The 27,278-nt window shown below is 37.3% G+C and overlaps 2 protein-coding genes across 3 annotated transcripts in view; both read left to right on the forward strand.

Annotated features, from left to right (window-relative positions):
- LOC125831646 (uncharacterized) overlaps positions 1-27,278 on the forward strand; it is an 831,707-nt gene that overhangs the window by 386,491 nt on the left and 417,938 nt on the right. The window lies entirely within an intron of this gene.
- Positions 519-23,730, forward strand: LOC125831012 (cytochrome P450 71D7). Its single transcript, XM_049510203.1, has 8 exons — positions 519-659; positions 13,109-13,245; positions 13,901-14,048; positions 14,147-14,275; positions 17,720-17,872; positions 21,986-22,361; positions 22,447-22,976; positions 23,050-23,730. The coding sequence occupies exons 1-8, from the start codon at positions 519-521 to the stop codon at positions 23,659-23,661; spliced, it is 2,226 nt and encodes a 741-aa protein (XP_049366160.1). The 3' UTR covers positions 23,662-23,730.

Genomic DNA, 27,278 nt, shown 5'->3' on the forward strand with positions numbered 1-27,278 from the left:
ATTGGGACATTCTTTTGCTAACACTACCCCGGTTCCACCCAGCACTGCCTTTGAGGTTGAGATGCTCCGCCGAGAGTTGCGCCAGCAGAGGAGGAATGGTCTGGAGAAGGATCCTCTGATGGTCCGAATATGGAAGGCTGTGAGGGTCATCTTCACTTGCATTGCCCCTGGACAGGAGATTCCCCGAGTCGAAAAGGATACTTCCAGCATTTCACCTTTATGGATGATGTCGTGAAGGGCCTGGTACCCTGGAGGTATTAGACTCTGATGACGATACCTCCAGTCTCAGGGTTTCTGATTTGGTTTTTCGCCACTTTTGGGACTGTATTTGAACAATACTTTATTTTATCTTTTTGCTTTCCTACTTTTGTAAGCATCTGGATGCTAGTCCTTGTTGTCTTTTGAAGCTGATATTTAAATGTTAAGGTTTATAACCTATATTTGATTATTGAGCACTAATTTAAGTTGCGGGGATTAACCTATACGCGATTCGGTCCTAATTAGGTGACTTAGGAAAAATGGAGGAGACAGGGAAGAGGTTCTGTCTCGCCATGTCCCGCTCTGGCGGGAGAAATCCTGCGCTGGCGGCCTCGCTTTGGCGGGAAAATCCCTCCCCAGCAGCCCCAACGGAAACAAAACCCCTGCCAACCATTTTCTGGGTTCTTCTCTTTTCTAACTTTCCCAAAGGTTCCCAGCTATAACACATGCATTTTTAGAGTAGTCCCCTTAGCTAGGATAGTCAATGTCTACCCCGAGTAAACCCAACGATACACACCCCACACTCGTCCTCACTAATGCAACACCACAACACACACACAAATTCGAATATTCAGTCTAGCCTGCTGTTATATCAAGGTTCATACAAACACATATTGAGCACATAATCGCATCATAACATTTAAGAAAACACATTATTCACACCAACAGTTTAATTCTGACAATAGGAAGTAAACATTTAGGGTTTCAAATTACAATGCACAAACAAATCCAAAATTTTAGTTAATTCAGTTCATGGATGACAATTACTGATCATACATGCATTTACACAACCCTTAGGGCCAGATGCTAATTGGAACCTTCTCAGTTCAAATTTGATTTGCTTGTGTCCCTTCAGTCATGACCACGACGTCTGGATCACTTTGACTCAATTCCAATTGGACTCAACTCATACCACAAGCGACACTCACACGAAATGAGAGAAAAGGTGGAACAACTTCTTAGAATTCTTCCTAGCCTCCTGAGATTAGATGTGGACGTTAACACACCAATCCGCAAGAGTCTATTCCATATTTTGTTATTGTACTGGGAGACCGATAACATGGGCTTTGATACCAATTTGTCACAACCCAACCCAGCGGGCGGTGCGGGCACCCACTCTACTACCCAAGTAGGAGAACCCTCAATTCCCAAACGGTTTAGACATCCAGAAGATTCAAGAAAACTAGGATAAAAACAAATTCATGGAGATTTTCAAAAATATAAGAGTTTAAACATATCAAGTTAAGACTTGTAAAGTAATTAACACCCCAGGGATCAAGTCTAAACATGTATAAGAGCTACTAAGCTTACAAGGTAAAACATAATAACGAGGAGACACAGATTCCACCATGCGGAAGGAAAGATAGAAGCTGCTGGAGATTGCCTTCGCCTTCACTTATCAAACATCACTGATACTTCAACTAGACTATGCCCAAATGGCATAGAAAGAGTAGTATCGGTACAAAACCACACGTACTGGTAGGCATCATCGGTCAATTGGATACCCACCGCATAATATAAGAAATCGACTAGTGAAAACAAGCAGTAAGACTATTCATTCCTCCAGCTTTATAATTACCTGCCCTCTCCAGTTTCGGATACTAAAACTCGTACTAGCATGCTTGACTTTCAACCCCTTAATCATTCCAGTCTTGGTCATGACTTAACCATTCTACCTCTAAAAAGAGACTCCGGACATAACCACTAGCAATACACCCTACTTCCTTCATGTCACCACTCAACCCTTGACTACTAAGTACATTATATCAAGCATGTTAACCGTTACAATACTAATCCCCTACCGGATAATACATGTCTATCTCTAAAAAGAGACTCCGGACATAACCACTAGCAATACACCCTACTTCCTTCATGTCACCACTCAACCCTTGACTACTAAGTACATTATATCAAGCATGTTAACCGTTTCAATACTAATCCCCTACCGGATAATACATGTCTATTTGACAACACAACAGAACACCTACCCAATTCTTAATAACAATACTCATTACTACTCTCCACGGGTAACCCGTAAGGACACCCGGACCCTTGTTCTCTACTTACCATATCACCTCCCGATTTTTAACCTAACCATTCCCAATCCACTACACCAACAAATATATCCAGCTAAATCTCAACATCGCAACCCACACATATGTCTATATAGAATGCGCAACCCAATTAACATGTCAGGATTCAATGTACAAATTCCACATTCTCAAGATATACAGATATGCCAAGTCAATGGTCCTATATGGAACCCACACCTAAATGTTAGTGTACCAAAATGTGGTACTCGATCCAAGTTAGTGTGCTAAAACATAGCAACCGATCCAATGCAAGTTAGTGTGTCGGTACGTTACACCCGATCCAATCATCACAATCAAGAGCATGTTCACATCCATAACATACAATACTCACATCATTAGTCAAGTACTCAAGTTCATGGCATGCATTGTTATAATAAATTCATTAGGTTTGTTTCCACTTTTATCGAATGTCATACACGCATGCATACCATATGCCAATCGATTGACAAACATTATACAATTAGGAAATCACATAAATCACCTAAACCCTATTTCACGAACTAGGGCTTTATCCTACGGTATACGTCTAATGTAACACTTAAGAATATACACACAATCAAACCTTTTTCGGTGAGTAAAAAGCCTACGCATGAATTATAGCGTCAATTCCAACATACTATGTAGTGAATAACAGATTTATAACTACTCAATAAATAAACCTAGAAAATTTGGGCGCCAAACATTTGTAGAGGGATTGTAGATAAATTTCTGGTTTACGGACGACGGGATGGTGGATTTTGCCCGCAAAACCGCAAGCTATCGCCATCCCCATGCTAGAATTCTCTTTCTCCTCCCTTCTCTAGCCTAGAGCAGCATTGGGAGTGTTTTCGGGGTGTTCCTCGCCTCTTTTAGGTGTTTTTGGAAGAAGGAGAAAATAAGATTTAACGTTATTTATATTTTGTCTCACCTATCCCGCTCTAGCGGCTACTTATCCCGATATGGTATTGCCGCCTTAGCGGCATGTAGCCCACCCTAGTGGGACAGGGCCCCGGTATTTTCCCAAAGTTTTGCTTTCATAAATAACGACGGTTTAGGTCGTTATATGTAGTTAGATTATCAACTGGGGTAGGTGATTAGAGGTCGAGAGATCATGATCATAATATTAACCTTCTAAATCAATAATTTGATAACCATCTAAAATCCATAAAAGAAATGTGAAGCATGAAGTTTTTGTTATGTTGCAGACTTGGAATTGTCCTAAATTATTGTTAGCATTCATCTTGAAGTTGAATCATTGTTAGTTAGTATATTTCTTTTATTCTTGCTGTAATGACCCCGTAGGACATTTTTGGAATTTTTTGGAAAATTACCATTTTACCCTCCCGATAGTTACCCCGAGTCCTATCTGATCAGTTTATGAAGTTGGTTTTGAAATTTGATTGTAAAATTGTGATTTTTTTGAAGTTTTAGAGTTTGGAGAGTTAGAGTTGTTAAATTGTTTATAACAACCGTAGCTACGAGTCTCAGAATGGAATTTTGTCTGTTCCATTAGCCCCCGAACATGATTTTTGGGTTATTAGGACTATTGTCTTGGGTCCCAAGACTTTTGGTTTATTTTGAGTCAGTAGATGAGATGCAGAGAAAGTTAAGTCTAAAATTTGACTTTAGTCAACGCTTGAGGTTAGAAAGGTCATTTTTGAGTTTGATGATTTCAATAGTTCCAAATGGTGATATTTGGTCTAGTTGAAGATTCAGTTTAGTTCCTGAAGCTTTTGTATAAGTTTCATGCACTTATTTGGAAATTTGGATATTCTTAAGTTAAAGTTAACTTTGGTCAACATCGTGTTAAGGTGACAATGTTTGGTGTTCTAATGATTCCATTGACTTCGAAATCTCATTTTCAAGCTAGTAGCATAATTGGTTTGTGGTCGGGAAGTTCCAGATGAGTTTTGGGTGAGTTTCTAAGGTTTTTGGGTGCCTTGGCGTTGTTTCAACAATTTGTCAACTAAAAGGTTTGTTATTAGTTTTAAAGATCAAACAATTATTCTGAAACTTCTGAAATTTTGAGCATGAATTATAGGATTGATCTGCAAAGTTTGGTGCATTTTTCGCGAAGCTGAAATTGGACTTTTATCGTGATTATGAAATAAATGTTTACCGAGCAGAAATGATATTTGATTGGGTTAACGAGCACGAAATTGAGTTTCGATTAGACGAGCAGTTCCGTATCATTATTTAAGACATTTAGAAAAAAGAATCAGGTCATTTCGGTATCGAATGAGGAATTTACGGTCTTTTTAGTGAAATAAAAGTTGTTGGTTTGCTGGTGCGACTACAGTTGTACATGCATTTAAAATTTCAGGCTGTGCTCATTTGGTAATTTGAACATATTAGGAGTTCTCGAGCTCAGAGTGATGTGATTCTTTCAACATTCTTCTCGATTTAATATGGGGGTTAGTATCCAATTGAAATACATTTTCTCATGATTTCTTCATATGATTTTCTTTCCTTATTCGTGTAATTCTTGGGGTAATTAGGGTCTATCGATTTGAACTTGGATTTTGATGAAAAATGTACATTTAGGATCCTTATGTTATGGGTAAATTGATTTTGACATAAGTTTTTTGATTCATCGATTATTTTCATCATATTAACCGCATATAAGCTTGAGAATTTGGGTTTTTCCATGGTAAAGTTAAAGTTTGATAAATTGAGAATTTCAAGGTCGATTTTAACTCCATTTTTTTTATGGAATTTCATATTTGAAACTTCCCTAAGCATGGGCAAGATATTTTTCAAGAACTATTTTAGATTCGAGTCGAGGTTTCGAATCCGAGTATTGAGGGTTTTTCTCATGAACGTGTGTTTTAATTAAACTAGAGTTTTGAGCATGATTTCAACTCATTGTTAACTGGGATTTTAATTATTGAGTTCCAAAACGTTTTGATAACGTGATTTTATACAAATTTCTAGAATTATCCCTCCTTTTCGAAAAGTGGGTCTTTTTTTTGGCTAATTTGGCTTGATTCTCAAAATCATTGATATGGCATTGTTAGTTTTGAAATCTTATTGTGAATCCTCATTTTATTAAATTTATTCGATTCAGATAACGTACGAAGAGGGAATACTTAAGTTACGGAGTGATTGTATGTTTGAATTGAGGCAAGTGATCTCCTAAACTATGTAATTTAGTAGAATTCGTGTATTGCCTTCATTGTGTATGTGTTGGGAGTAATGGGAATGAGGTGAGGGATTTTTTGTTCCACTTGATAAATCTCAATGAATAAAAAGGAGTTTAAATTAAAAGGCTACGTGTTGATCATGATGCTTGTGAATTGCCTTGTGGTGGCCCCTATTTGATTGAATGATGAAATGCTTGATAACATGAATGTGGACTTGAATTGTGTAACATCCCAAAAATTTCCAAGTTAAGACTCAAGCTATTCTTCATTTGTGAATAAGGTTGTACCGAGTGATTCTAAAGTTTTTTGGTGTTAAGGTCACTAGATGTAACACCTCGGATTTCAAAAAGAAATAAAGAGAAATTCGTTCAAGTCACCCGTCAGTTTTTAGTTTTGGGTCAACTTCAATCGATCATATCTTTTAGCACATAAAGAATTAGGTGACCCATTACCTATCAGATCAAGGGTCTTTGAGTCCTCTTTTCAACGCCACCAATTCACCTTAATCCGAGTTTTGAGTAGAAAGATATCACTGATTTACTAGAGACACTCTAACTTGGCAGCAACTCTGCGATAGCTCCGCGTTACGGAGTTACTATGGACCTCACTGTCCGCTAGAAAAATATCCCGACTTCCAACTCATTTATTTTTTTAAGGATATTTTAGTCCTAAAACCCCTTAGGAAGTCATCTAAATTACCCTAAACATGTAGAAAATTAGTTTTCATAAGCAACCCCTCTCATTCACTCCTAAAATTCTACGCTCAAGAAATTCAAGAAAACGCTAAGGCTAGGGTTCACCTTCCAAGATTTTCCTTCAAGTTTCTTCACGAACATTGTTCTTACAGGTATGTAAGATTTCATAGTGTTGGGCTTGTTCACCCTCATGCCAATCATGTAACTTTTTACCCATGAATTCGTTCTTGAAGTTAATTGATTGAGTTCTTGAGTTTTAGCTATCAATGGAGGTCTTTGAGTTCATGAAGTGAGGGTTTTACGAATGAGTTGAGTCTCTTGATAGATTTTTTTGTGGGTTTCATTGAAAATGTACTGGGATTATGAAATTTTGTGAATTTGGACAAGGAATTGTATTGTGGATGAATTGAATCGAGTTTAGGAGAGGAAGAAAAGGATGGCCAAATAATTGAGCCCAGTCCCATGTCGCGGAGATGTTTTAAATTTCCACCGTCAGATGATCACCCCCTCTCCGCATTGCGGAGAGGATACAGAGTCCTCTGTCTCAAAACTCTTTTCTCGACCAAAAAATTAAATCCCATTCCGTGTCGCTCTAGTGCTTCTTCAAAACGTGTTTTCTTCATCTTTTATTTCTAACTATCTAAGCCTTCATTAATCATTAAGAGATCCTATATCCAAATCGTATATCTTAAATTTACTTTTTCAAATTAAAGTTAAGTTAAGAGGAAAGTTCAAGAGGTCCTTTTAAGTCATTTTGAGTTGTATCGTTCATGTCCATAATTCCGCATGAGCCCTATGAATTGAGTATTCTTGAGATGAGAAGTATTTTTCCGTTCTGAGTTCTTGAGTTTTGAGTATTGAATTTCTATATTGTTATTGAGATCCATGAGTTGATTCGTTCATGTATATATTTTCAGCATGAATCTTATTTTAAGTTATAAGTCTTGAGAGTCTTTGAAAGTCAATCATTCTGTCTTAAACTGAGTTTTGAGGAAAAGTTTAAAGAGACAGTTTTGAGTAGAGTTTAAGGGAACTAAGTATTCCCAAATGTATCATATTTACATTCTATAAAAGAGAAACTTTGATTTCTAAAAAGAGTTTATGAGTTCAAAAATATTTCAGAGAAGTTACCTCTTTTAAGAGGATAGTTTGATCAATTATCTCAAACCAAAGGAAGCATGTGTTTTTAAACATGGAGCATGAGTATGTATTATTAGGAGTAGTATTGAGCACCGATATGGGAATGAGTTCAGACAACTCACATTCCTCATAAACCATGAATGCGAACATGGGTACAAGATCATACTTTTTAGATGAATCCTAAGTGCCTTCAGGAAAAGCTTAGTGGATCCACTTAGTTGAGGTTTTCTATACCCCGACAAGATATAGGACAGTTCTGGCAGCGTGGGCGAGACGTTGTATCATCATGAAGCTCATAGTGATGGTTGTCAATTAGAGAATCTCCCAAATAAGAGTAAAGCATATTTTATTGTATATTTATACAACACTGAGTTTTATCTCCTGTTTCATAATGTTTTAAATATTGCATTTATCATTATTGCTTTGTATTGGATTGAGTTGAGGTGAGTATTTCTTCCAGCCTTGTCAGTTCAGTTAGTTATTACTCTCACTCTTCCCCTTACATACTCGTACATTCAATGTACTGATGTCATTCGACCTGCATCATTTTATAATGCAGATACAAGTGCTCAGGATCATCAACAGGAATTTTGTTGAGATCATTTGACCTTCCTATCATCTTTGGTGAGCCTTCTTATATTTCAGAGGACTTCACATTTACCTTACAGTTAGTAGTTTTGAGATGTCGTGGGTCTTGTCCTGATATCCTTTTGTAATAGTAGAGGCTTCATAGATAGTTTAAAAGTTGAGGAGTCTCACGTTATTTGTTGCTGAGATGTTTTTGAGGTCATGAGACTGTTAACTATAACTTGTTAACTTATTTTCAGACAATTATTGAAGTTGAGTTCAAATTGAGTTTTTAAAGTTTATTTGTGCATTTGGAGTTCCTATTTTTCTCGAGTTAGTTTTTCGTTTGTAATCATCCAGGATGAGGGTTCGCTTGGGGACTAACAATGGTTCTTGAGTGTCGGCACATCTAAGGTGTAGGCTCGGGTCGTGACAAACTTGGTATTAGAGCCAGGTTTCAAGTGTCCTAGGGTGTCTATAAAGTTGTGTCAAGTAGGATCTTATTTATGGTTGTAAGGGCCTCACTTCTATAAATAAGGGACTACAAACATTTAGGAAAAGTTTCGCTTCTTTCATACTCTAAATCGTGCAATAGAGCTTAAGTCATAAGGAACTTATTCAAACTCGTGCATTTCTCAGATTCATTCGACTACCCCTCATACTCAAGGTAGTTGAAAAGAAAAGCCCAGATCCTTATCGATGAGTTACTCTCAACAAAAGTCTTGAGGAGGTCATGAGACAGTTAACTATAACTTGTTAAATTATTTTCAGACAATTATTGGAGTTGAGTTCAAATTGAGTTTTTAAAGTTTATTTGTGCATTTGGAGTTCCCATTTTGCTCGAATTAGTTTTCCACTTTAGGTTAGCCACGATGAGGGTTCGCTTGGATACCAACAATAGTTATTGTGTGTTGGCTATGTCTAAGGTGTAGGCTTAGGTCGTGACAAATTGCTTGAATTTTTGTTTCTTTTCTATGGTGTAAACTTGCTAATGTGCATCGATTGTTGTAAACCGTGATGAGACTTATGATTTAAAGCCCATGGGAAATAGTTTCGTCTAGTGATATAAAGCCGATGGGAAATAGTTTCGGCTAGTGATATAAAGCTGATGGGAAATGGTTCCGGCTAGCGACATGATATAAAGACGATGGGAAATGGTTTCGATTATTGATATGATATAAAGCTGATGTGAAATGGTTCCAGCTAGTGATATGATATAAAGTCAATGGGAAATGGTCCCGAGGAGAGTTTGATTATTGCGGTTTGATGCATTTTGATGCTTAAATGTTTGACTTACTTGTTAACTGTGATTGATACACTTGTTACTTGTGATTGATCTACTTGACATTGAGGCTGACTTACTTGATATGTGTTGGTTGCTGAATTGTAACTATTGGACAATGATTATTGAGCCTTGTGAGTGGTGTATTGTAGAACTATTAGGTTGGGTTGATTTCTGTGCAGGTTGTAGTTTGAGGAGGTTTGGTTGGGATGAAAGAAGTATTCAATTCTAGCTAGTTGCCTTGTTTATTATGTTGCTTTCTCGGTATCGTGTTGTTGGTACTCACTCTTTGCTTCTACACTTGTGTAGGTTTCAATCTTGGTATCGTGTGATTGCACTTCCTCTCCCATCTTCAAGGTTTGTCAAAGAACTGTTGAGAGGTATCTACATGTCATCCCGGTGGGCCCTCTAGTTCTTCTTTTTGTGCTTTGTTCTATTTGAAAAACAAAAAATTGAGACTTGTACTTATTTCTTAATTCCGCATTTTATGTATTAGTGGTTTGTACACATGACAACTAGGTTTTGGAGTGTTAATAGAATGAATAAGTTTTCTGCTTTTATCTTATTATTGCTTTATCTTTCCGCTTTTCTTTCGTTTCGTTGGGTTGAGGCCGACTTGTCTTATTGGGAATAGACAAGTGTCATCACATCCATTTTTGGATTGTGACACTTGCATTCTTAGTATTCAAATATTAATCAAATCTTGTGGCACACTTGCATAAATAATTAGAATTAGTATAATTAGGTAAATAGTCAATCGACAAGCTCTTTGGGTTTGATAATCCAACTATCTTTTAGAACCACTATATTACTTGCTCGATCACGTATACTTGGGTGTGCATTTGGGAGTATATTTCTGAACCCTAGACCCAATTAACTTCTAGCCGATTTTAGAGTATATTTCCTTTAAAGTTATGTATGGCAGTCAGCTGTACTCTTTTTATCAAGTCCTCCGATTATAGCTCAAAATAAATTATACTATTCTTATGTTTGATGAACTTGGAAAATGTGCCATAGTATTGTTCTTTAACCCTTTAATCTATCATTTTCCCTAATCGTAACCGCTTCTTGAACAAAAAACCCAACTCAGCAGTCTTTGGCTTTTTTTTGAATCATCCGCCATAATCAGCTATAGTATCTATATCAACTACGCTTGGAAAGTGACGGGGAGGAGAGATTCAGAGCCAAATTATAATATAATTGATAATGAGAAAAGATACAAGAAACTTGCACAAATATGAGAGACATTAGGCGAGATGAAATGAAAACTAATATCATCATCAACTCGACTTCTCTTTCCAAAGAAATCACCAAAATCTCTCTTTTATAACAAAAGAAATGTCAATTTTTGGAAATGATCGATCTTAAATAGGAAAAAAAATTAAGTAAATTGGAGAATTTTATCTAAAACTTCATATAATATTAAGGGAAATTGAATGGATTCAGAAAGAAATTAAAGAATATGAACTATATTGAAGCTGGCAATAAACCAAAGCATTGAAAATTTGGGTAAACGAAAGCTGAGATACATTTATAGAATTAATTGGCTCTTAAACACACTATACGACTCTTCGTCACCCTTCACCAATATGTTAAAACTCTTCATTACCCAAGTCTAGAACTTTTCAGCTAATTTTTAGTTGGAAGAAGAAAGCATATACAAAGCAATGGATATATTAATATCCAAAAAATTTAATAGAGTATACTAAATGTTGGGTACATGTAGGAAATTCTTCCAACTATAGTGACTTTTCATTTTAATTGATTATCATTAAAATTTATATATAGAATATTATTAAAATTTAATTAATTAGATATATTTATATAGTATATGGGTATAATGGTAATCCAAGTTGGAGGTTAGGACATTCCCACTTTTAATAATATATGATGATATTGTAACACCCCGTATTTGAAAACGACCAAGTCTGCAAAATTTCAGAACTTGCAGGTGCCACCGACGAGACATACCCACGGCTCATGGTCTGACCCACAGACCGTAGGAAGGGTCCGTGGTTGGCCACCTCAGCTCCACTCAGGTTTCCAGAAAAAAGGTCCAGAGCCACGCTGGGACCTACAGACCGTAGGTGGGACCATGGTCTGTGGTCCAGGGCCGTGGTTCAGACCCCCAATCAACACTTCTGTGAAGCCAACCTACGGCCTGCCACGACGGATGGTCGGTCTGTCCACAGTCTGTCGGTCTGGCCCGTCGTTGGCCCCGACAACTTTTAAGTTAGGGTCATTTTGGTCTTTTCCCTTATGTGTTGGACCCCTAAACCACATTGTTTAACCCCTAAACAACGTAGTTTTGGTCAGTTTTAGCCTAGTAACTTAATCAGAACTTACCCTAAGCGATAAATTCACCTAAAATCGATAAAAACCAGTGCACAAGGAAAAGAAATAGTCGACCAAACCCTCTCTAAGAACGCAATAAGTTTTCCTCAATTCCAGCCTCGAAATCAAAAGATTTCTCAATGGAATTCATCACTAAGTATGTGGGATTTCACTAGTGGGTTCCTTTCATCCACTAGGTCCCTAGAATTCAGTCAGATTGTCGATTCCCTTCATATTATCTAGACCTATGGTTTCTTGAACTTTAGAAATTGTTGTGATTTAGTTATTATAATGTTCCAAATTAGATTATCATGTTGTTGTAACATCGTTGCTTAGGTCCTTGCATGAAATTTAGAACCCTAGTTGTGTGATTCGTTTAGTTCATGAAATACACTAGCTAGGCTAGTTTAAACAGATATACATGCCTCAGATTTCCAATGTTTCATTGTCAATATAAATGTTGCATTCTCAGTTAGCATGTCAGTACATTAAGATATCTAGTATAATTCAGTTATGTTATATTGCTCACATTTATAGTTGGGAGTAGGCTTAGACCAAGTGGACTAGGGTTCAGCATACCCGTATAGTCTCAAAACTACATGCCCCGTAGGTTTATAAGTCCCCTCCGTGGGCATTACATTTAGTGATCACGCTAGACAAGCCTCTATACCCTTGGCAAGGTATATTGGGTCCTCTTAATGGTGCGTATACATCAGACTCCACGTTTAGCTCATGTGGTTTTATGTCGGTTATTAGTTGCTCCCACAGTCAAACTTTATTGTATTTGACCAGGTTCTCAAATATATTTTAGTATACAGTCTCAGCATGTCATGTACTTGGTCATTGCATTAAGTTCAATATTTTCCATCGTGTTTAGATTATATTACTGCTTAGTATGTTTTGTTCAGCTTTATCCTATCCTACATGCTCAGTACACTCCAAGTACTGATACATACTCGGTGCTACATCTTTTTATGATGTAGGTTAGGTACTCAGCATTCAGATCACGTTTAGATTGGTTCCCGATCTCCAGTTCAGCAACTTTAGTGGTGAGTCCTCATACTTCAATGACGATAGTCATGTTCTTTTACATTTAGTGTTCCCTTTTAGTTTTCAATATTTGCTAGAGTTAGCTGGGGACATGTCCCAGCAGTTTTAGTCAGTTAGAGGCTTATTTAGACGTAGTTTAGTTTCAACTTTAGTATTGAGTTTGATCATTCAGTTGTTATAGAACCCATAAGCATCTTTTATACATTCAGTTTGGGTATTCCCCACTATTAGTATATCATGATTTAGCTTCCGCATCAGTTTAACTTTTGTAGATATATTCAATATGCTTATGATATGGCAACTCAGAGTTAGCTTGGGGTCATTCGTTATCCTAGGTCCCGTGTTTACTTCAAGGGTGTAGCCTCGGGGCGTGACAAACTTGGTATCAAAGCATTAGGTTTAAGAGTCCTAGGAAGTTTGAAAAGTTGCACTACGTAGGGTCATTTTCATGGGTGTGAAGTGCACCATATCTAATGAGAGGGAGGCTACAAAGTGTTATAGGACTTTCTTGCTATTCTTATCGTGCGCGGGTATGATCTACTTATAACTCGTCGTTATGCATTTCAGATCATGCCTCCTCATAGAGCTAACACAATAAATGCTAACGCAGCTCGTCTAGTCCCAAATCAGGAGATTTCAAATGCAGAGTTTCGGAGTGCGATTCAGCTTTTGGCTCAGAGTGGACTAACAAGAACAATCAGCAGGTCCTAGTTTTTACTAATACTAATGGTGGATCAGTGGTAGCCAGGGTTTGAGATTTTGTTTGAATGAATCAGCCAGAGTTTCTAGGGTCGCAGGTTGGTGAAAACCTATAGAATTTCATTGACGAGGTCAAGAAAAACATTGGAGTGATGCAAGTAACTAGCAATGATAGGGTAGGGTTGGCATCCTACCAGGTTAAGGATGTAGCTCACATTTGGTTTACTTAGTGGAAAGAAAATAGGGGTACAGATACAGCTCCTATAACTTGAGAGTGTTTTATTGGAGCTTTTCTAGACAGGTTCTTCTCCCAAGGCAGTTAACAAAGGCTAAAGCTCAGGAATTTATGAATTTGAGGCAAGGTTCCATGTCAGTCCAAGAGTATGGGCTGAAGTTCACCCAACTCTCTAGGTATGCTCCTCATATGGTTGTTGATTCGAGGGCCAGATGAGTAAGTTTCTGTATGGAGTGTCTGACTTAGTGAAAACAGAGTGCACAAATGCTACGTTGTTAGATGAGATGAATATCTCGAGGCTCATGACTCATGCCTAGTAGGTTGAGGGAGATAAGCTTAGGGAAATGGCCAAGGACAACAAAAAGGCTAGGACATACAACTATGTGCACTCTCAATAGAAATTGGGTGGTGGAAATCGCTTGTAGTATCATCAGAAATCTTCAACTACAGCGCCTTCAAAAGCTAGTGCTCCACCCCCCAGGTTTAGACAGAATCAGAAGGGTAGGGCATCAGGCTCTACGTCTCATGGGAGTGCTTCAAGTAGCAAGACCTAACCAACTTGTCCAAAATGTGGTAAGAACCATCCGGGCGAGTGTCTTGCAGGGAAAGAAGGGTGTTTTGGAAGTGGTTAGTCTGGCCAAAGGTTAAGGGATTGCCCTTTTGCCAAATAGGGACAAAGAGGCAATAACAATAGGTCTGCGTCAATAGCTTCAGCAACACCAGCAGGTCGCCCAACTCAACAGGGTACTTTATATGGTACAGGTGGCGGTCAGCGCCAAAACAAGTTATATGCTCTTCAGGCTCGCCAGGATCAGGAAGACTCTCCTGATGTGGTCACTGGTACATTGTGAGTCTTTCACTTAAATGTTTATGCATTGTTAGATCCAGGGGCTACTAATTTCTTTGTAACTCCATATATAACAGTCAACTTCGGTGTTAGTCCAGAAACTCTTTCAGAACGCTTCTCAGTCTCTACTCCAATAGGTGATCCAGTTATAGTTAGACGGGTATACATAAATTGCCCTGTTACAGTCTCTCAGAAAGTCACCTCAACATATCTTGTAGAGTTAGAAATGGTAGACTTTGATACCATTCTAGGCATAGACTGGTTATATTCCTGTTATGCATCAGTCGATTGTAGAACCAGGGTTGTTCGGTTTCAGTTTCCAAACAAACCAGTCTTAGAATGGAAGGGTAGTAGCTCAGTGTCTATGGGTCGATTCATTTCTTACCTTAAGGCCAGAAAGATTAATTCCAAGGGGTATAGCTATCATCTTGTTCGGGTTAAGGATTCTAACTCCAAAACCCTAACTCTTGAGTCAGTTCCAGTAGTAAATGAGTTTTCCTGAAGTATTTCCAGAAGATCTTCCCAGAATTCCTCCCAAAAGGGAAATAGACTTTGAAATTGATCTCCTTCCTGATACGCAGCCTGTTTTGAGTCCTCCTTACAGAATGGCTCCAATAGAGATTAAGGAATTGAAAAATAAGTTGAATGACTGGCTGGATAATGGTTTCATTAGACCTAGTATTTCCCGATGGGGTGCGCCAGTGTTGTTCGTGAAAAAGAAAGATGGTTCTTTCAGGATGTGCATTGGCTATCGGCAGTTGAACAAAGTCACAATCAAGAATAAGTACCCTATCCCCAGGATTGATACTTGTTCGACCAACTTCAGGGTGCTAGTCACTTTTCGAAAATAGACCTCAGATTCGGTTATCATCAGCTCAGAGTCAGAGATAGTGACGTCTCGAAAACATCCTTCAAAACTCGATATGGTCATTATGAATTTGTAGTCATATCTTTTGGAATAACCAATGCTCTTGCAACTTTCATGGATTTGATGAACAGGGTGTTCAAGCAGTATTTGGACTTGTTCGTTATCGTCTTTATTAATGATATCCTCATTTACTCTAAGAATGAGGAAGAATATGCGACTCATTTGAGGGTTGTCCTATAAACTCTCAAGGATCACCAGTTATTCGCTAAATTTAGCAAATGTGAGTTTTGGTTACAATCAGTTGCTTTCCTTGGGCATATAGTATCTAGCGAAGGGATCCAAGTGGATTATCAAAAAATAAAGGCAGTGAAGCAATTGCCCAGACCCACCTCTCCTACAAATATCAGAAGTTACTTGGATTTGGCTGGTTATTATAGGATATTTTTTGAAGGATTTTCATCCATAGCTTCGCCATTGACTAAGTTAACTCAGAAAAAGGTTAAGTTCCAGTGGTTAGATTAGTGTGAGAAGAGCTTTGCAGAATTGAAAACCAGGTTTACTACAGCTCCGATTTTGACTCTACCAGATGGTTCAGATGGTTATGTGATCTATTGTGATGCATCCAGAGTCAGCCGGGGTTGTGTGTTGATGCAGCGAGGTAAAGTCATAGCTTATGCTTCGAGACAGCTTAAGGTGCATGAGAAGAACTATCTGACTCATGACCTCGAGCTGGCAGCTATAGTATTTGCCCTAAAGATTTAGAGAAATTACTTGTATGGTGTGCACGTAGATGTGTTCACAGACCATAAGAGCCTTCAGTAAGTGTTCACCAAGAAAGAGTTGAATCTTCGCTAGAGGAGATGACTTGAATTCCTCAAGGACTATGATATGAATGTGTTTTACCATCCTGGTAAGGCCAATGTAATAGTTGATGCTCTTAGCAGATTATTTATAGGTAGTGTAGCACATGTTGAGGAAGAAAGGAGAGAATTAGTGAAAGATGTTCACTGCCTTGCTCGCCTAGGAGTTGGTATTACAGACTCGTCAGATGGTGGAGTGATAGTTCAGAATGGGTCAGAATCTTTATTGGTAGCGGAGGTTAAGGAAAAGCAAGATAGTGATCCTATATTGCTTCAATTGAAAGGTGAAGTTCATAAACAAAAAGTTGAGGTTTTCTCCCAAAGGGGAGATGTTATGTTTCGCTACCAGGGTCGTTTATGTGTTCCTAAGATAGGTGAGTTGAGACAGTAGTTCCTTATAGAAGCCCATAACTCTAGGTATTCTATTCATCTAGGTGCCACTAAGATGTACCATGATCTGGCGGATGTCTTTTGGTGGAATGGTATGAAAAGGGATATAGTAGATTTTGTGATTAAGTGCCCTAATTGTCAACAGGTGAAGGTAGAACATCAGAAACCAGGAGGTATGACTCAAGAGATTAACATTCCTACATGGAAGTGGGAAGTGATCAACATGGACTTCATTACAAGTTTACCTTTTACCTGCAGATAACATGATTCAATTTGGGTAATAGTAGACAGAGTTACTAAGTCCACCTATTTTTTGGCTGTCAAGACTACAGATTCGACGGAGGACTACACCAAGCTTTACATTAATGAGATAGTCAAGTTGCATGGAGTTTCTTTGTCTATCATATCATATAGAGGTCCTCAGTTTACCTATCATTTCTGGAAGTCGTTTCACAAAGGTCTTAGTACCCAGGTTAATCTTATCACATCATTTCATCCACAGACGGATGGACAGGCAGAGCATACCATTCAGAATTTAGAGGACATGTTGAGAGCTTGTGTGATCAATTTCAAGGGTAGTTGGGATGATCACCTTTCTCTTATAGAGTTCGCCTACAATAATAACTACCCTTCAAGTATTCAGATGGCCCCTTATGAGAGGCATTGTATGGGCGTAGATGTAGATCTCCAGTTGGTTGGTTTGAGGTAGGTGAAGCAGCCTTAATAGGGCTAGATTTAGTTCATGAGGCTATGGAAAAAGTTCAGCTCATCGGAGATAGACTTAAGACATCCCAGAGTCGCCAGAAGTCCTATACAGATGTAAGGAGAAGGGACTTGGAGTTCCAAATCGATGATTGGGTTTTCTTGAAAGTGTCACCTATGAAGGGAGTGATGAGATTTGGCAAGAATGGGAAGCTCAGTCCCAGATATGTAGGTCCTTACAAAATCTTGAAAAGGGTTGGTAAAGTGTCTTATGAGTTAGAGCTGCCAACAGAACTAGCAGCAGTCCATCCAGTCTTTCACATTTCCTTGTTGAAAAAGTGTATGGGTGATCCAACATCTATAGTACCACTAGAGAGTATGGCTGTGAAGGATAGTCTCACTTATGAAGAGGTACCAGTTGAAATTCTTGATCGTCAGGTTCGAAGGTTGAGAAACAAAGAAATCGTTTCAGTTAAGGTTTTGTAGAGGAGTTAGTTCGTTGAGGGAGCTACTTGAGAAGTAGAAGTAGCCATGAAGGCCAAGTACCCTCATCTCTTTCCTTCTGATTCCATTCCAGCTTGAGGTAATAGTTCCTCTCCAATCTCTCGATTTACTTTTGCATGAATTCAGCCTTAGTATCATGTTCCTTCAATTATACTTGCATTTTCAGCGTATTTGCATGTTGGAACTTAGTTCAGTCAGATTTCAGTTTCTAGTACCTAGTGGTAAGGTTTGCATCTCTTTCCCTCCATACTCAGCTAGTTTAGACTTCATTTGAGGACGAATGATCCCAAGGAGGAGATAATGTAACACCCCGTATTCGAAAACTACCAAGTCTGCAGAATTTCAGAACTTGCAGGTGCCATCGACGAGACCTACCCACGACCTGTGGTCTCACCCACGGACCATAGGAAGGGTCCGTGGTTGGCCACCTCAGCTCCACCCAGTTTTCTAGAAAAAAAGGTCCAAAGCCATGTCGGGACCTACGGACCGTAAGTGGGACCACGGTCTGTGGTCCAGGGTTGTGGTTCAGACCCCCAGTTAGCAGTTCTCTGAAGCCAACTGACGTCCTGCCAGGACGGACCGTCAATCTGTCCGCAGTCCGTCGGTCTAGCCTGTCGGTCTGGCCAGTCGTTGGCCTCGACAACTTTTAAGTTGGGATCGTTTTGGTCTTTTCCCCTATGTGTTGGACCCCTAAACTACATAGTTTTGGTCAGTTTTAACCTAGTAACTTAATCAGAACTTACTCTAAGCTATTCATTCACCTAAAATTGATCAAACCAAAGCAAAAGGAGAAGAAACAGTCGACCAAACCCTCTCTAAGAACGCATAGACTTTTCTTCAGTTCCAGCCTCGAAATCAAAAGATTTCTCCATGGAATTCATCACCAAGTGCGGGATATCACTAGTGGGTTCCTTTCATCCACTAGGTCCATAAAATTCAGTCAGATTCTCCATTCCCTCCATATTATCTAGACCTAAGGTTTCTTGAACTTTAGAAACTTTTGTGATTTAGTTGTTAGTATATTCCAAATCCGATTATCATGTTGTTGTAAGACCGTTACTTAGTACCTTGCAAATTGTTAAGCCTTATTATATTTTGTGTTTTGAAGTTGATGACAACTTAGTGGTTCTTTGCCACGATAGTGGCATGAAAGGTTGTTGGTTCAAGTAAAAGGTTATACATGTATCACAAAAATATCTGAAAGTTCAATATGATGTCATCTAGGATTGTGATGGTCCTTAATAGCTCGAGCTACCTTAACAATTGTGACTATAACTTAAGTTTGTATACTATAACATATGATCTACTTGCATATATTAACTTGTCCATTCTACCTTCACCATGTTTCTTCATCACCTTTGTTTGATTTATAGGAATGGATTCCTTCTTACTGAGTTGGAGGATGTGATAAATTGGGCATGAGATGCATAGGACACATCACAGTTCAGACCCAGCCTTTGGAGGATTATTCTGAGTATTCTTTAGAATAGAAGTTGTAGTTGATGCTTGGTGATCTGACGGATGATGGGAAGGTGTTGTTGTTGGATTTGATGTTTGTGGAAGCGCTAATCTTCAGGTTTGCTTCTCTAGTAAGAAATAATAGTCCCAAAAAACTGAAAAACTAAAAAAGAATAGAAAATAAGAATAAAAAGGGAATTATTATTTATCGATTGATGCATTGCAACTTCGCATAAGGATAACTCAACAACCAATGGATGTAAAAGTAGTCTCTAACAATTCCCAATTCTACCTGAAATCATATGTCTAAGCTCAGTATTGTCATATATTGGCTTTATAACTCAGCAATGGAAAAAGTTTTAAACGGTAGGGCTAGCTTCTAGCTAGTGTGTTGTCCGGAATTTTGAGTGTCCGATGTTGGTTATGGACTAATGACTCAAGGTACTTTTTTCTCAATAATAGGGGAGAACATATTATTGGAGATTCAATGGAAGAATGTGAGGGCGTGAAGATATTGGTGTAGATGAAAAATGGGTTTGAAGTTGAGGGAAAGAAAGACATAAAGTCATTCATAAGCTCGAGTTTAACTTATGTATCCAAGTGTAGTTTCAAAGAATCGGGAATTGCAAAAATCAAGTGATTCCCAATGTTGTATCATTAATGGAACTAGGTCCCTTTATAGTTGTACCTTTGACCTAGCTTAAGATCTTAAGACCTAGTAACATCAATGTGACAAGCTTGTGAGCTATCTGATTTTTGTAGTTCCCCCGTTCTTTGATACTGTACTTGGATACATAAGTTAAACTCGAGCTTATGAACGACTTTAGGTCTTTCTTTCCCTTAACTTCAAACCATATTTCATCTACCCAATCTCTTGAAGTCCTCACGTTCTTCCTTTGTATCTCCAAAAATATCTTCTCACCTATTATTGAGAGAGAAAAACACATTTGGGCATCAGGGCCATGACCAACATCGAACATTCAAAATTCTGGACAATAAATTAGGCAAAAGCCTACTATTTAAAACATTTTCCACTGTTGAGTTAGAAAACCAATTTATGTCAATGTTGAGATTAGATATATAATTTCATGTAAGAATTTAATATAATTAGGGACTCCAATTTTACATCCATTGGCTGTTGAGCTATTCTAACGCAATGTTGCTATGCATCAACCGATAAGCAAAAATTCTCCTTTTATTCCTTGTTTTTTATTTCTATTTTAACATTTTAGTTTTCTTGGGACTGCTATTTCATACCAGTGAAGTAAACCTGAAGATAACCGCTTCCATAGACATCAAATCCAGCAACAACACCTTACCACCACCCGTCAAACCACCAAGCATCCACTGCAGCTCATAATTCAAAAGAATAGTCAAAATAATCCTCCAGAAGTTGAGGCCAAACTGTAAGGTGTCAGGTGCATGTCATGCCCAGTCTATAAAGCCTACAACTCTGTAGAAAGGAATCCATTCCTATAAACCAAGCAAAGGTAATGAGGAGACCGGGTGAAGGGAGAGCGGTCAAGTCAATATATGTAAGTAGATCATAAGTTATAGTATATAAACTTAAGTTATAGTTGTAGTGGTTAAGGTACCTCAACCTTTCCAAGACAATCACAATCTTGGATGTCATCATATTGAACTTTCATACATTAATTTTGTGATACTTGTAAGACCTTATACCTGAGCTAGCAGCCTCTCATGCCACTATCATGGCAAAAAGAAGCTCTAATTAAGTTGTCACCAAGTTCAAAAGACAGCTTATATTGAGGCTCAACAAGAGAATTCCAACCAGTCCTATGCTTGGAACTTTTATTTTTAACTTCGGGTAAGTTGATGGTTTGTCTTTTGCTATCTGGTTACTAGGAATTGATTCTCCAATACCATATTGTCCACTCTCACCAACACTTCTAACAACAATAGACTAACATATCGCCCATCGTCCAAAATTTCATGGAAAACAACTCTGAGCAATCGGTGGGTTAGTTCACTGGGTATCCAACGCAACAATTCCTTGAGCAACAAGAAGAGCAGTTGGAGAGTAAAATAGAGTATAAGGTTGGAGATGCACTAAGTAATCTCATTGAGTGTAAAATGAATACTTGATAAATATCATTAAGTGGTGTTGATCGAATAGTTTTAAATTTTTGCTCTAAAATAAATTATATATCTATTTGCGTGAAATAAATCATCTTATTCTTTTTACATGAAAACCTAATGTGAGGGCGGCCATTGGGATATCTATAATTGAAATATTTTTCTTCACGAATCATCGATTTTTTACTCAAAGTAGTTATAAATTTACACAAATATCAACATATTCAAAATAATAAAGCTATAATTAAAGGATATGAATTTAAAAGTAAAAAACATACATAAAACGGGTCTCACAATTTCAAAAAAATTATACACTAATTAAATTAAAGTGGAATCAAAATAACATTTTTTTCAATTTTGCCGGTATCTAGATATGTTCTATATCAGTCAAAATTGCTATACAAAAAGACGAAGCAATTATTATAATAAGTTAAGAGTCGTCTGCGCCATGCTTTATTATTGGGAATTAGTCCACAAATATTATTATTTGTTTATTCTTCAGATAAGCTGAATTTATTTGACTCCTAAAAATGATCAATAATGACATGGCACCTTTCAAATTTTGAGAGTCTAGAGAATTTATCTATGTTTTGATTTTTTTTCATAGGTTTAAATTGTCAATTATTGTGATTAATAATATGTTTCCATGTCTGAATTTACGATTAAAATTGAAAAGTTTGACTATCAAAATTTAAAGTATGTCATATAAATTGAGACAGAAGAAATAGTGAACATTTACCACTTTGAAGCTTATAAAACAACACACTTCAATTGAGGTTTGAAGAATCAATATCCCAAAATGCAATTGGTTTCCATTTTCCTTTTCATATCTTTCCTCTTTTTGTTGAGGAAATGGAAAAAGTACTTAAACAATAGCCAAACCAAAAAATTGCCTCCAGGTCCATGGAAACTTCCTTTTATAGGAAGTATGCATCACCTGGCTGGTGGACTTCCACACCGCGTTCTTAGAGATTTAGCCGAAAAATATGGACCACTTATGCACCTTCAACTTGGTGAAGTTTCTGCAGTTGTGGTTACATCTCCTGAAATGGCAAAACAGGTATTAAAAACTCATGACATTGCTTTTGCATCTAGGCCTAAACTCTTGGCCATGGACATTATTTGTTATAATAGACGCGACATCGCCTTTAGCCCCTACGGTGAGTGTGAGGGTTACATTTGATATGTTTTTTCTCATTGTCTTATCTATTGTCGTACAAGTTCTGATGATTTCTATTCTAATAGGTGAGTACTGGAGACAAATGCGTAAAATTTGTATCATGGAAGTATTGAGTGCAAAGAATGTCCGGTCATTCAGCTCCATCAGGCATGATGATGTTGTTCGTCTCATTGACTCTATCCAGCTACGTTTTACTTCTGGTGAGCTGGTTAATTTTACGGAAAGGATCATTTGGTTCACCAGTTCCATGACATGTAGATCAGCATTTGGGCAAGTACTAAAGGAGCAAGAAGTATTTATAAAGTTAATTAGAGAAGTAATAAGCTTAGCAGAGGGATTTGATGTGGCTGACATCTTCCCTTCATACAAATTTCTTCATGGTTTTGGTGGAGCGAAGCAAAAACTTCTAAATGCCCATCGTAAGGTAGATTCAATTGTTGAGGATGTCATCAAAGAGCACAAGAAGAACCTTGCAACTCGCAAAAGTGACGATGCAATAGGTGGTGAAGATCTAGTTGATGTCCTTCTAAGACTTATGAATGATAAAAGTCTTCAATTTCCAATCAACAACGACAATATCAAAGCTGTTATTATTGTAAGTATTCAATATATACTATGCTTATTCTTACTTATTTAATTTACTATTATAACTTGGCCATTAATTGCAGGACTTGTTTGCTGCTGGAACAGAGACTTCATCAACAACAACTGTATGGGCTATGGCTGAAATGTTGAAAAATCCAAGTGTATTCGCCAAAGCTCAAGCAGAAGTGCGAGAAGCCTTTAGAGACAAAGTAACGTTGGATGAAATTGATGTGGAAGAGCTGAAATACTTAAAGTTAGTCATTAAAGAAACAATGAGACTTCATGCTCCAGTTCCACTTTTGGTCCCAAGAGAATGTAGGGAAGAAACTGAAATAAATGGATACACTATCCCCGTGAAGACCAAAGTCATGGTTAATGTTTGGGCATTGGGAAGAGATCCGAAATATTGGGATGATGCAGAAAGCTTTAAGCCAGAGAGATTTGAGCAGTGCTCTATAGACTTTATTGGTAACAATTTTGAGTATCTTCCGTTTGGTGGAGGGAGAAGGATTTGTCCCGGGATATCATTTGGTTTGGCTAATGTTTATTTGCCGTTGGCTCAATTGCTTTATCACTTTGATTGGAAGCTCCCTACTGGAATGGAGCCAAAAGACTTGGACTTGACTGAATCGGCTGGAATTACTGCTGCTAGAAAGGGTGATCTTTACTTAATTGCCACTCCTCATCAACCTTAATGGCATCAACTTTTTAAATTTTCCTTTGTCATCTTATTTCTTGTCTTTTAATCAAATAAGATTGTATCCGCGTGACAGTTAGCCTCATGTCTGGTCTGTCGAATAACATTTTTTGTAACAATTCAAAAGGGGTAGAATTTCTGTTAATTTTGGGTATAAATTGACAAATAAAAGAAGGCAAGAGGAGGATGGGAGCTGAGGATTGTTTGTTATGTATTTGAATCAGATTTGTAAGAAATTATATCTCGTGGGAATATGTGATCAAGAAAGTGTCTTCAGTGCAGCACTCTAACAATGATCACAAATTTTTCAGTGATTTGTAGGATTCTAGATATAGTAAAATGTGATTTGTAATGTATTTGCAAGTGCTTAGTCCTTGCAGAAACAAGATTTTCAGCCAAGCAAATCGCTGATTGATTGTCACAATACAAGGTAACTGAGTACCCAACTGGTTGCTGTAAATCCTGCATCAACTGCATAAGCCACGTACTTTATTGAGCTGCAACTGTTGCTGCCCGATACTCTGCTTCAGTTGTTGACAGCACACTGTTGGTTACCTTTTTGTTTATTGTCATTTTTCATCATCGTACCCTAACATATATATATATTCAATTTATCCAACATTAACAAATTGTTGGAAGGTGATAAAACTAATTATAGTGGAGGAGAAACAGATTTTACAAAGCATTTTTCGTTCTTTAAGGTTAACTTTTGCATTGTCTTCCTTAATTTTTGTATTTTCGTTGAAAATGGCGCGAAGAATCCAGAGGTGTGTCGTTGGGGGTACGTGATGAAGTAATCGAGGCACAATCAGATAAGTACAAGAACATCACTTCATCCCGAATCAGGGGTATTTGGGCCAGCTACCGATCACATTAAGAGTTTGGGGCCTCTAACAGATAAGTACAAGAACATGACTCCTCATCCCGAATCAGGGTATTTGGGCTAGAAACCGATCACATTATGAGTTTGGAGGCTCTAAATTTCCTTCTTTTTTTTCCAAAAGAGGGGGGTTCGAACCGACAACTCTAACATGTAAAGCATTTCCACAGTTTCTTCCTTACCACTTCCTTACCATTGAACCATCAATCAATTTCGTTAGAGATTCATAAGTTAATATACATATATTTATTAATTTTTTAGTACAAATCCAAGGTCTACGGAAAAAACTATTGATTCGTCTGAATCCACGAACCCCCACCTAGTTCCACCTTTGATGGTGAATATGGTCCCCATTTCTGCACAGTAGATTTTGTGTTGGAACAAAATACATTCTTTCGCAATATTGAAGATTTGGAGAAGCCAATCAAGATTCATAAGTAACTCTCTCTTCCACAGTTCCACTAACCAACATTCCACAATTTGTCCTCCTACTCCTTTAGGGAAGCAAGTGGAGGATGTCTATATTATTCGGATTCTTAAAAAAATGTCAATCGATGCGGGTCAGCTTTTCTAAAAGTAGTGTATTATTAGATAATCCGAGATGAATGCAACATCGAAAGTGAAGAGACCGCACAACTTAGGGGGTTGCAGCCTACGGGGAAAGAAAAGTGGAGTGGACAAGCCCCATGTACAAATAACATCAAATACAATGAATGATAAGTGATGTTGCATAAAAATGTCGATAGTGCAATTACTCTCACCGGTACTTTCAGTCCAGAGATTCGTGACAGTATCCTCAGTAAAGAGAAAGACATGGCGCCAATCCTAGCTACAAGTAGGGGTGGTAATTGGGCGAGTTGGGTTAAATTTGGGCTGGTCAAAATGGGTTAGGTAACAGATTATTAACAAACAATTTTATTAAGGATATCTAAGAATAATGGTGTGTGACTGTCAAAATAAAACAAATAAATTGTGTTATTTGGGCATCAAACCCGAAACTTCTTCATTCAAATAGACACATATTATCACTATACCAAAGGCATAGCTTTTGTCATCAGTGTCCAACTTTATAAATATATACTTTAAATGTAGAATTTAGCATATATATACAACATAATTTTCGCACAAAGGGTGTCCAGTTGGACACTCTGGGATAGCTCTAGCTACGGCCCTGCTAACGGGTCATAACCCAACCCGCCCAAATTTTACTAAGTTTTAATAGTTTTATTTGTTATTTTATTAACTTTTAGTACTTAATAATTTTTTGTTTACTTTATTATAACTAAATATAACATACAAAAAAAATTAAAAATATTTTGACAAGATTTCTCAAAAATCAATTTAGGTTACCTATCAACCCAGTTTTTAATGGGTTGAATTTTGAAATGAGTTGAACTAACAAATGAGCGGGTCAATAACCAACCAAACCTAAATATATCGGTCGGGTTGAATTTGATTTTGCCACCCTTACTACAAGTAACATTAAGAACCAATTAGTTACCATAAGAGATTCTTGTGAAACACATCAAAATAGCTTTATGAGATTAACACAATCACTACTATCAATGGTGCCAACAAAGGTACAATGGTGTACGCATAATTTTTCGTAAGCAGTGTCGATATTTAAAAATTAATAAATAATAAATAATAAATAATTGATATAATAATATTATATTAATAAAAACCATTTAAAACGTACTAATAAAATGTAAGTCAAATAAGCTACTAAACTTTCCTCGACGAGTTTTCATATTTTGAAATGTATTTATAATAGACTCATTGGAGATAATATTAAGTACTAAATATTCTAGTGCAATTGGATTATTTTAGCTTAATTTGACTATAAATAGGAGGTTGGAGGTTCAAATCCCTATAATATTAAAAAAAAATCTGAAAATGTCTCAAAAATAAAAGACAATTCGGCCTCACTATGGCTCAGTCTTGGGCCACGCCAGGTGAATAACCATTCATTTCACGCTGCAAACCAACGAGCCAAGAGGCTCAATTGTTCAGGTAATGTCATTAATGTTATTTGTAAGGAAATTTTTATTTTTTCCCTTTTATATATATATATATATATATATATATATATAATACTAAAAATTTTCAACGAAACAATGCCGGTCAGCACCCCATGACATAGGGTGGATCTGCCCCCGACAAAGGTAGTAAATTGCTACAATCATTTCAGACAATTAATTGATTACACATCTAACATGGAACACACATGTACATTTTCTGGTTTTCACTCTTATGATCTCATTGATTTTCCTAACATCTTTCTATTTTATTTTTTTTGCACTATATATTGGTAAAAATCAAGATTTGATCCTCGGTCTTTCAAATTTTCTCTATGGTGTTCATTCGCAAAACTTCAGACTCAATCCACTTCACAATCGGTACACGATCAATATTGACATTTTTACTTTGAGATGCATCCACTTTACAATCGATACAGTAGATGTAACATCCGGTAAGTTGAAATAACTATGAAAAAGCTTGAAATTGGAAATAGTCATTTTTGGAATAAAATTCAAAATCTGGAAATTTGGTTAAATGTGGGAAATCAGTGAGTTTTGGCCAATTTTGAGCAGTCATAACTCCTAGCTCAAGATGAGTTAGGAGTAGTTCCAGTAGGTTCGGGGCGTGACAGTTGAAATGTGTTTTTTTTTTTTATCAATTAAAAAGAAAAGTAAGTAATATAAAATTGAACAGAAGGAGTAGTAAAAAATGAA

This window comes from Solanum verrucosum, unplaced genomic scaffold, assembly GCF_900185275.1.
Source record: "Solanum verrucosum unplaced genomic scaffold, falcon-dt-bn FXZP01000049.1, whole genome shotgun sequence".
NCBI lineage: Eukaryota > Viridiplantae > Streptophyta > Magnoliopsida > Solanales > Solanaceae > Solanum > Solanum verrucosum.

Coding starts and splice junctions, on each gene's coding strand:
- LOC125831012 (XM_049510203.1), top strand. CDS start 519: ATGGAGGAGACAGGGAAGAGGTTCTGTCTCGCCATGTCCCGCTCTGGC. Junction 660..13,108: donor CCCTGCCAACCATTTTCTGG/GTTCTTCTCTTT, acceptor TATGCATTTCAG/ATCATGCCTCCTCATAGAGC. Junction 17,873..21,985: donor TTCTAGTACCTAGTGGTAAG/GTTTGCATCTCT, acceptor TGAGGTTTGAAG/AATCAATATCCCAAAATGCA.